Genomic DNA, 11093 nt, shown 5'->3' on the forward strand with positions numbered 1-11093 from the left:
AATGTGTATTAGAAAAAGTATATATATACCCAATATAGCCGACCTGTTATTTCAGAGGTGTTCCATAGGAAAAGCTAAATTTAGTTGAGTTTTTTTAAAAAGTGATTAATTTCAAGGAAAAAAATTAAGCGAATAATAGCACAGGAGATCTGTAAACAGGACCCCAATGAGGAAAGAGATGTGAAGTTTGGGAACTCTGCTCTGAGACCAGGTGCTCTGCTGTCTGGAACTCAAAATGCAGTCAGAGAGCTGGGAGAGTCGAGGGCCCATGGGGGCACAAGGGTCCACCCGTGCCTAGGAGAGAGCCCAGGCCCGGGCTCGCCACCCTGCCCGGCACAAAGCAGCTGGGAAAGGTGTGCTCCCAGGGCCACAGGAGGGGCAAGTCCCACACATCCCCTCAGGGCCACACCGCTGGCCTCTGGGCATCCCTGGTTTCCTTCACCCTCTACCGTGAGGCCTTCGAGCCGGGCCAGCTTCTGGCTGGTGACTGGGCCTGGAGCCTCAGGGTGTCCCTCCCCAGCCCCCATGGGTGCCCTTTGGCACAGCCTCTACCCCTTCTCTGGCTTCCAGGGAAGGCCTTTTGTAAGCCCTCAGACTTACACTCTAGGTAATGTTGCGCAGAGCTCCGTGTGTGTGTGTGTGTGTGCGCGTGCGCGTGCGCGTGTGTGCGTGTGTGTGTGTTTGCGCGCAAGACCCTTGGCTTCTCTGGCTTTCAGGGCCTTGGGGAATCGTGGCAGGCTTAATAGGGTTGCGGGGAGGGACAGTGCCATCAGATTTGTGTTTTTAAAGATCACTCAGGCTTCGGGGAGGAGAGCATGGCAGGCGGCAAGAGGAGGCTGGGAGAGGTGAGGGGTCGTGGCCAGGGCGAAGGCAGAGGAGAAGGGGGGGCAGTCTGGAGGCAAGAGGGAGTCAGGGATGGTACTGGGCGCCCAGAGGGTGCAGGCCCCCCCGGCATCACTGATGACCAGGTCAGCAGCTCTGTCTCCCTTTCACAGCGTCGTGGCCAGCGTCAATGGCAGGTCCCTGCAAACATCTGTTGAGTGCATGGTGGAAGGGGCTACAGAAGGAATGGGCATTGAGGGGCGCTGAGGAGTCTGTTTCAGATGTGCTGCAAGGGGGCCCCAGAAAGCATTCTGAGGTCCAGCTTCAAGCCTGGACTTGCCTGCTGTCCTCTGGGTTCCCACACCTCTGGGATGAGGGTGGGAGTGTGACGGGGCCCACGGAAGCTGGCCAGTTTCCCGGGCGTGGCAACTGCACCGTCCCACTGGGCCCCGTGCTCAAAAGGGCCCCGTGCTCAGAAGGGCCCCTTCCTCGCGTGGTTCCACGCTCTGCTGTCACCACGTTGCAATTCTTTATTTTTGAACAAGGGGCCTCCTATTTTCACTTCACCCCCTGGTCCCACAAAGTCTGTAGCCAGTGTTGCCCTGAAGACCAGCACAGGCCAGCGAGCAAAGGGGGAGGACACGGGGGAGGCCAGGGCCTCCTGCTGGCCTGTAGGAGGCCTGACACGACCTGCCCTGAGGTGTGGAGAGAAGGTGCTGGGGCAGAAATGGGCGTTTGCTCGTGTTCACAGAATGCCCCTCCTCCACCTAAATCTGCTGGCTGAGCATCAGTGTGCCGGCACGGAGCTGGGAGCCTTGCCTACACCTTTCGTTGGCATGTGCACCTGTATTGTCCCTGCTGTGCAAACAAGAAGGCTCAGGGTGTGTGGGACCAGGGTCCAAACTCACCCCTCCACCAGGAGGTGGAGAACTGAGGGTCTGCCTTGAAGCCCAAGGTCATTCCAGAATAAACAGGAAGTCTTAGAGGCAGGAACTGTATGGAATCACTCCTTGCAGAGCACGGATAATCTGAAAACATAAATGAGGTCAAAAGGCTTCAGGTCACATCAGGGCTGGCAAATCCATTAGCGTTAGAGGCAAGCCTCGCTCCAATGGTCTCCGGAAGTTTCCACGTATTGCTGTTTACTGCGTACCACGTAGTCTATATTGACGCATTTAATCATCTCAGAAACCTTGAAGGTGGGTGTGCTTATCCACAGTGAACCAACATGGAGCTCAGAGATTTGTGACTAGCAGCCGGGGGGGAGACTGGACCCGGGCTGGTCCACGTCCCTCAGAAGCTGTGCCCTTAACCATGCTCCCTCCACCACCTCGACGGGGAGACCGGACCACGGGGCCCAGAGCCAGCCCAGCTGGCTTGTGATGATTTGAAAACAGACGCCCTTGGCCCTGGTTCTGAGTAATACCCCACATGAGACACGGCTGCCTGCCAGCTCATGGGGACCGTCACCCGTCTGTGACTGAGCCAGCGCCTGGGCATTTGGGGGCTGGGAGGAGGGAAAGGAAACCTGAAGCTGGGGGTCAGAGGCTGAGAGAGAGAGAGGCCATTCTGGTGGCAACCCCCCGTCCCACAACAAGCCAGCTCTTAGGGAGTGAAAGAGGGCGAAGGCAAGAGAAAAGGTCTTTTGGCAAGATGGCTTTCTGCCTTAAAAACAAACAAACAGAAACTTTTATAAGCAAGTGTAACCACTGTGAGAAGACAGAGTGGGTGCCTTCCACCACAGGAGGCCGGGCACGGGTGGGACACAGGCTTCTGAGAAATTCGGGACAGGGACGCTGACCCCCTTCTCGGGTCCATGGCGGCCACCCCCGGGGGCAGCTGAATCTGCAGGCTCACGGCGGTGACCTCCTCCTTGGCGTTTGATGAGCTCGGGGCCCCGGGCAGGAGATGGCCTACTAGGCAGGTGTTACCCTAATTTGTGACCTTTTTAATGAAATAAACAGAACAATTAGCAAAATCACATTCCTGATCGTCCCAAATTTGCTGACTGCTAACATTAAGCGATGCGTTTCCGTAGGGGAATGCATTTTTTTTACATTGTGATAAGATTTACATAAAATTTACCATCTTAACCATTTTTAAGTTTGGCAGCATTAAGTACATCCACATTGTTGTGTGTCTGTTTCCAGAACATTTTCCTCTTCCCCAACTGAAACTCCGCACTCATGAAACACTGACTCCCCCGTTTCCCTCTCCCAGCCCCTTGGCAACCGCCATTCTCCTTTCTGTCTCTATGAATGTCACTCTTGTAGGGACCTCATATATGTGGAATCGTACAGTACTTGTCCTTTTGTGTCTGACTTATTTCACTTTGCATAATGTCTTCAAGGTTCATCCATGTTGTAGCATGTGTCAGAATTTCCTTTTTAAGGATGAATAATATTCCATTGCATGGATAGAGCACTTTAGCCATCATCCGTTGACAGACACTTCAGTTGTTTCCACCTTTTGGCTATTGTGAATAATGCTGCTATGAACAGGAATGCGTTTTGTAAAGTCGTATATTCTGGAGAGCACCGCTGGTGTACACAGGTGTCTGGAATTCTTGGGGCAAAGCGTCCTGAGCTTTGGTGTGGCAGGTGCCCAGGCCTGACTGCTTAGCTAAATCAACTTGGGAAAAAGACACCCGCCCCTACCTCCAGCTGCCGTTACTTTATCTGTCTGGTGGGGTGGATGTGACTGTTGAGTTTCTACGGGGTGGGCTCCCCAGACGCTGCTGTGCCCCCAGCCACGTGTCCTCAGAGCAACTTAGGACAGTCCTCTTCTGTCAGAGAGTTATTATTATAGTAACAATAGTGACAGCAATGGTGCTAGCAGGCGCCAGTCACTGGCATTTGTCTTGTGCCCTGCCCTGGACTGGCATGTTCCTGCCTGTGTCCTTCCATGACCCCAGGTGGGATGTGGGTGATGAGTCTGGGGTCCGGGGAGGGCTGGGATTTTGCCCAGGGTCTCACACCAGTGAGAGGGTGGCTGAGACTTTCAGCAAGGCCAGTAGGTTTCCTGAGTCCGGGCTCTGGACAGCCCGGCTGGCAGAAGGCCGAGGCCCCTGCCTCGGCAAGTCGGGCTGACCAAGTGCTGCTGGTTCTCAGACCGGCCCGAAGCTGCAAGTGCAGGTTCCCCGGCAGCTGCAGCAAGTCCAGGAGGCATTGATTGTAAAGCTGGCCCCGAGGCTGGAACTGAGAGCAGAGTTTTGAGACTGGCTGGTTAGGTTTTCTTGGTTCTATTGCTCCGAAGACAGGGGCCAACCAGGTGGGAGCCTTTCTGGCTGAGCTGTGCTTCCTATTCTAGGCAGGCATGAGCAGAAACAAGGCGGGGGGAGGGTGGGCGGTGGGGAGAAGAGGGCACCGCCCACGGTGTTGGCCTCGCTGGGCAGAGGGCCAGGGAGCCCGGGCCCACGTGTGGCGGAGGAGACGTGGAGGGCCTCGGCGAGGGCCCTGAGCGCTGGTTCCCATGCCCCTGGCCCCGGTGCTGGACACCAAAGCTCGGGGGCAGGTGGGCGTTTGACCCCGGTCACACGCTGGTCAACGAGGGGCTGAAATCACTGCCAGATGTGCCGATCCCACGGCCACCGGGGGCCCCTAAAGCAAGAGGAAGAAACTCCCCGCCACCTGCCCTCCTACCCAGGCTGCCCTGACGCGCCGTGTGGCCAGGAGAGTAGCCCCACCCCAACCTCTCGGGGGCCAGTGGCCTCCGCCCTAACCAAGGTCACAGGGTTGCATGTGGCCGTCCCACCAGCCGCTGGGACATGGGACGGGGAGGCACAGCGCAGGTGAGGGCCCCCCATTACTGTGTGCTGCCCCCAGGCCCCTCCCTTGAGGGCAGGGGCAGCTAGGGCTTCCCGAAGCCCAGCCAGAATCCAGCCCTGTCTACGGTGGTTTCCGGGGGAGACCAATTTGAGATGATGCAAGAGAACAGGATGTGGCTTGTTCTGTGGCCCCCCTGGGGCCATGTCTAGGGGAGCCCCAGTTCCCTGACATGATGTTGGGTGTCTGTTTACTATCTGGCCCCCTGGGGAGCTAAGCCCCAGGGACAAGGGGATGCAGACGAGCCTGTGCGTGGCTGGCCAAGTAAACGGGCCTTCCTCTCCTCAGGTCCAGCTGGGAGCTCCCGGACCTCCAGGAAGGCAAGATCGAGGCCATCAGCGACTCGGACGGGGTGAACTACCCCTGGTACGGCAACACCACGGAGACCTGCACCATCGTGGGCCCCACCAAGAGAGACTCCAAGTTCATCATCAGCATGAATGACAACTTTTACCCCAGCGTCACGTGGGCCGTGCCCGTCAGCGAGAGCAACGTGGCCAAGCTGACCAACATCTACCGGGACCAGAGCTTCATCACGTGGCTGGTGGCCACCAACACCGCGACCAACGACATGATCATTTTGCAGACGCTGCACTGGCGCATGCAGCTTGGCATCGAGGTGAACCCCAACCGGCCCCTGGGCCAGCGCGCCCGGCTGCGGGAGCCCATCGCCCAGGACCAGCCCAAAATCCTGAGCAAGAATGAGCCCATCCCGCCCAGCGCCCTGGTCAAGCCCAATGCCAACGACGCGCAGGTCCTCATGTGGCGGCCCAAGTACGGCCCGGCGCTGGTGGTGATCCCCCCTAAGCACCGGTAACAGCCAGGGCGCCCGCGAGGTGACACCCAAATAATCACACCGCGCAAACAACCCGCACGGGCTCTGCAGTCGTTCAGCGAAATACAACCTTTCTACCTTCTCCAGCGGGCGGATCTCACTGTGCGAACGCGCGGGGATGCCCCCCCCCCCACCCCCCCGCCCTCCTGGGACCTGCTTCCCCCGGGGGGAGGGAGGAGACCCAGGCGGGACCGACCGCTCCACGTGCGCCCTCAGTGTCACCTTGGGTCTCCTTTCCTCTCCTCGCAATTTCCGTCATTCACTTGCAACAGACTCCCTGAAACAACGGCTTTTTCCGTTCCTTTTTTTTTTTTTTTTTTTTAAAACGCCTCTTTCCGAGGTTCAGGGGTGGGATGAGGAGGAGCTGGTGATGAGCCTGGTCTCACCGCACCGGGCCCCGGGGCAGCTCCCCTCATCCTCCGTCACGCGGCCTTATGTAGACTTGCTTTGCCAAACTTTTGCCTTAAGCTGATTTTAAAGGAAAAAAACTGAAACAGAGAGAGCAGGATGTCTTTTCTGCTGGACTTTGCATCTTCCGCCAGAGGTGAGGGAGGAGGGGGTTGGGCTACAGATTTAGATCTGAAACCGGCTGCTCACTCTTCCGTTTTAGCTGAGCCGAAACCACAGGCAGATTCTGCCCCCAAAGTCCCGTCTCGCCACCCCAGGTAGAAGAACCCTTACCCTACTCCGTGCCTGCAGAGACAAGCTGTGAGCTCGGGCTCAGGGTAGATCTGCCGGGGGCTTCTCTCTCCTCTCTGCTCTGCAGCCGGAACTTGCCTTGGGTGGGCCTAGGAGGAGAGAGGGAGGGTCCTGGGAGTTATAGGTTTGAGCCCAGGGAATTCCCACCGTGTCGGTCCCCAGCGCCCATCGCCAGCTGGCTCTGTCGGCACATCTCAGTGGGCAGCTTGTCTGTTTCCATCCACACTGTCCCAAACGCCTGGAGGGCCAGCCACCTTACCCAGCTGTAGTTCAAAGGTAAGAAGGCCTGCCCCTTGCCGCCCAGCACCTTCTCGGGGACGCCCCTCCCAGGCTCTTCGGCGGGTGGGGGGGGGGGGGCGGCGCTCCTGCAGACAGGCTGCGAGCGCCGCCGTGCTGCAGGCGAGGGCACCCACAGATGCGCGTGCCTGGACCACCTGGTAAGGCTGGGGAGGCGGGAGGCAGACCCCCTGCTACCGGTCCTCACGGAAGCGAGCCAGCGCCCACGGCCAGGGCGATGAAGTGAGCCTGGGCTTGAGGCTGGTCCCTGAGGTCACCCTCCTTCGGGTCCTGGGCCCTCTGGAGCCCCAGGACCTGGTCCTGAGTGTCACCAAGCTTTTTGAGCAATGTCTGCCTTGAAGGCTGCTTGCAGGAGCTGAGGGGACACCCTGCTGAGGCCCCCTTCCTCCAAGCTTGACAAACCCCCAGCTACACCGCCTGGGTTCCTCATTCAGACCGGTAATAATCAAGCCCGGAAGGCTGTCAGATGAGAGAAATAATCCATTTCTGCTGCAGATGAGCCGTTTGTGGGAGGCCCAGTGACAGCGTGGGCGGGCGTGGTTCACGAAGCCCTTGCCCTGCTCCTTTACCCGCGGGATATTGTATTTAGTCAAGGGGTGCTTAACGTCCAGCCGTCGCCCGAGCCCAATCCTGACGGGAGGCGTGCAGCTCTCCTGGAGCCTCTGGACGGGAAACAGCTCTGTGTGGCCGGCTGCCGGCCTGGTGCTTGGGGAACCTCTGTCAGGACTGGGAGCTTCCCTCTAGAGAGTGCCAGCTCCCCTTGGTGAGTTCGGAGGGAGGCCTGCCACCCAGAGAGGCCACAGCCTCAAGTGAGGGGGATGACGGGTCCCAGCTCCCCCTCTGGGCACAGGCTGCGGAGGGGTCAGGGTGGCAGGGGCCGGCTGCCGCGGACGGGACCTGGCCTCCTGATGGCACGGCCCTTCTCTGCACTCAGGTCTTTCTTGCACTACAAAGGAGAGAGGGCCCTGGGCGAGGGGTCAGGGACCGGAGTGCTGGCTCTGGGCTGGGTCATCGCTAAGGAGTTCTTCCTAGGGTGGGGTGGGAGTAGGAACCCACAGTAAGTGGTGGTCCTGAGCCGTCTGGGGGCAGAGTCCCCCCAGCCCACGCTTCCGGAACGTGAGCAGGCCCTGGGCAGGGGCCCACGGCCGGGCCCGCTTGGAGGGGCGCTGCCGCTCTGGCACTGCTGCACTGCCCGGCCCCTTGCTCTCTGCCCCTCCTAGCCTTTCTGAAGACAGGGCTGGGAGGAGCCTGGGGAGGCTCCAGGTCCCGCTAAGGAAGCTCGGCTTAGGTTGGGTCTGGCCCCTCGGCTTCTCGTGTCAGGAACGCAGAGCCCAGGCTTCTCACCTGGGTCCCCGATCCCTCAGGTGTCCCCCTCCCTGGCGTGGACGCGCTCCTCCAGCAATAAGGACCGTCTGTGGTCGTGGAGAGTACTGTGAAAACAGACCAATGCACTTACCAGGAGGCACCAGACTCTTGAAGAAAATGTAAAATGAACCTTTTTAGAACGACAACAAATATTCACAAAGAGAAATAAAATGTAATTTTAAAGTAGGCCTGGCTAGGATCTGGATGTTTCTGAAGTGGCGGTTCCTTTGGGGGCTGACGGCTCTGGACCTCTGGCCTGGGGAGTGAATGTATCTGGGGGGGTGGGGTGGGTATATGGCTGGAGCCTGGCGGTTCTGGTGCTAAGGGCCTTGGAGGAACCCAGGAGGAGGTGGGCCACTTCGCAGATGGCATCCTCTGCTCTCCACAGCCCTGGGACCTCAGTCCCCACCAAAGTGCCCCCTGGTTGGGGCCCTGTGTGGGGGAGGGGCAGGAGACTTGGATGTGCAGCTAGGACTTGGGGGCAGCTAGGCTTTTTGGCAAAGAGTAGAAACCTGTGTGACGAGAGGGGTTAAGTGTTTAGACTGGGTCCTTACCCGCAGACTCGCAAACCTGTCCTCACGTGGAGGCGCGGCTGCTAAGTCAAGGTCGACCCAGGCCGTGGCCCTGCACCTGCCCTCGCCTGTAGCTGGTGAAAGGGGTCGTGTGGCCAGAGCACTGATAGTAAATATCTTCCCCTCCTATTGGAACCTCCTTATGGAAGGATGAGAGGTGGGGCAGCCCAGAGGTCTGGAGTGGGTGTGGGCTCTGAAGGTGGACCATGGATTCAAGGTCATTGCTGCGGGTCTGGGCAAGACGCTGAGCCCCTCTGAGCCCACTTACCTTGTATGGAAGATGGGGGTTCTCTGAGTAGCCGCCTCCTACCTGACACAGTGAGAACACCCTATTCTACTCGGTTTCTGGGTGTTAACTCACCAAATCCTCACGACACCCCAGATGTTATCCCGATCCCCCTTTCGCAGATGAGGAAACTGAGGGAGAGCCGAAGTCGAGAAGCCGCCCAAGGCCACGCACCTGGGAAGAGGCAGAGTCAGGGTGTGAACCCCAGCCCCAGGGCCCGAACCTTCCCCTGCGCGCTCTCAACCTCAGCGAGTCATTGTGGAGCACGGCGTTCGGGGCTCAGTAATTAACGGCGCCTATTAATAAGAAGAACCCCCCCGCCTGCGGCTCGCTCCATCCTGGGTTCCCCAGGCAGGAAGTGCCTTCCTCCCCCCGCCCCCCCACAGGAAGTCTGTGCTGTCAGTTCTCCGTGGCCCACGGTGAGCCCGCTCGGTCCCTGCCTGTGAGGGGCTGCCTGGTCAGGTGCAGGCCACGGGCTCGTCGGCTGGGTGGGCGGTGGCCTCTCAACGTCGCCACGGAGCACGAGGGGCCCCGTTGACCCTGGGCATCGGGGAGTTGGTTTCTTCCCTGGGCTTCCCGCACTGCAGCAGCCCGACGGCATTCTGCATCCTGTCTCCTGGGTGTCTCCTCTGAGACACCAGGGCAGGAAATTGCATAATAGGCCCCACTGGCCGCCCTCCACCCAGATGGCTTATGGGTGGTGCAGCTCACTGTCGTGGTTTGGCTTTCGACCGTGGATTCGGCTCCTGCGCTCTGCCTGTGAGACCATGGTGTGTGCGTGTGCGTGTGCGTGTGCGTGTGCGTGAACAGGGAACGGGGTGCAGCCCTGGCCAATGGCGGGAGGGAACTGAGCCGGATCCCATCAGGGTCCAGAGTTGCTCAGGCATTCGAATCTTCACACTGACGAGGGAGGACGCTCAGACGGCTGCCTGCGTTTGGGGGTAACGTTTGGGAGGGGAATGTGCAGGGGGAGTGGTTACGAGTAAAATGGATTCCAAGTGGCATTTCGTCACACAGTGGAAGCCTCCAGCCTCTCAAGCTGATAGCAGGTTAAATTTAGAAGTCCCAGACTGGGATGAGACACAGACACCAGGCTCCAGCCAGCAGTTGCAGCATTCTCCCCGCCCCCGCCAGGAGCCAAGGCCTGGGGAGCCGGCTGTCCAGGCTGCGCCAGGCCGACTTGCCCCAAGATGCCCGGAGAAACAGGCTCACTGCAACCTCACGCCCAGCCTGCCTTCTACCAGTAAAGTCACTTCTGGGTAGAGCCCAACCTCTGCCCCTGGACAAAGACTCCCTGTAGGTTAGGCCCTGAGGCCTAGAGGAAACCCCATTTGGGTCCAAGAGGGAGACAGCTTGTTGGCAACTGCAGAAAGGCAACTGCAGAAAAGCGCCACCAACTGCTGGTGGCGCTCGCAGGTCCCTGGACGTTTCTAATGGCCCAGGAGCTCTCTCGCACCTGGGGCTTGAGCTGTCTCTTGGTCCCCATCTATCCTGCCTGAATGGCCCCAAAGAGACTGTTTCCCACCTGGTTGGGGTCCGGGCCCTCAATGAAGGCAAACGTTGTGGGTAGCAGCAGACCACAACGCCCACGCACCATCCACGAAGGATCCATCCCCAGCTTTTCCACACCCCAATTCTAGCACACTGCTCTCGACCATTCCTTCCTTAACTGGCACAGAAGGTCCCTGAGCAAGAGGCTTCACACAAGTTGTCAGCAGCCCCGCTGGCACTGGAAGAAGGAAATTACTGAATGCAAAAACCACATCTGAGTGGTGAGCTCCGCCTCTGCGCCTGTGTCTAGAGAGGCACATCCACACGGTTGACACCGGTCCTGGCAGAAGCTGGCCCAGCTCCGACCCGGCGGGCCTTCCCCACTTGTCCCTGCAGACTGGAATGCAGAGACGGGATTAGGTCCTCCAGCCGCTTGAGCCCAACTCCGGTTTCAGGGCTGCTGCTACCAGGCTCATATTTTTACGGTCCCTTTTAAAATCAGACAGATGAAGGGGGTGGGGGCGTGGCTGGGTGTTTACAGCAAGCGGGATGCAGTTCGAAGCCCTGCGCTATTCCTGGCTGCCACTTGTCTTGCTGAGTGAGGTGGGGCTGGTCGCCAGACCTCCCATGCCTGTTTCCCAATCTGCAAGCTGGGACACGCACCCCGAGCCTTCCCTCCCCTGTCGGGACCCAGCCAAGCGCAGGGGTGGTGCTCGGTATTAAACGTGCAGAAGGGGCTGCCTGAAAACGGTCACGCTGGGCCCTGGTTTATATCAGAGACCAGAGACTTCTCTCTTTCAATGTGGCTAAAAGTCACGGAAACATCCAGATGACGGGACTTGGCTGTTCAGGACCCTGAGCATCCTCAACAAATACACACCGAGGGGCTTCCCCGGTGGCGC

The 11093-nt window shown here is 59.0% G+C and overlaps 1 protein-coding gene across 1 annotated transcript; it reads left to right on the forward strand.

Annotated features, from left to right (window-relative positions):
- The first annotated feature begins 4922 nt into the window (after window positions 1–4922).
- LOC112065475 (protein FAM78A) lies at window positions 4923–6169 on the forward strand. The gene has a single exon (XM_055089431.1). The coding sequence runs from the start codon at window positions 5083–5085 to the stop codon at window positions 5461–5463; it is 381 nt and encodes a 126-aa protein (XP_054945406.1). The 5' UTR covers window positions 4923–5082; the 3' UTR covers window positions 5464–6169.
- The last annotated feature ends 4924 nt before the right edge of the window (window positions 6170–11093 follow it).

The sequence above is a fragment of the Physeter macrocephalus genome, chromosome 13, assembly GCF_002837175.3.
Source record: "Physeter macrocephalus isolate SW-GA chromosome 13, ASM283717v5, whole genome shotgun sequence".
In the NCBI taxonomy this organism is placed as follows: domain Eukaryota; kingdom Metazoa; phylum Chordata; class Mammalia; order Artiodactyla; family Physeteridae; genus Physeter; species Physeter macrocephalus.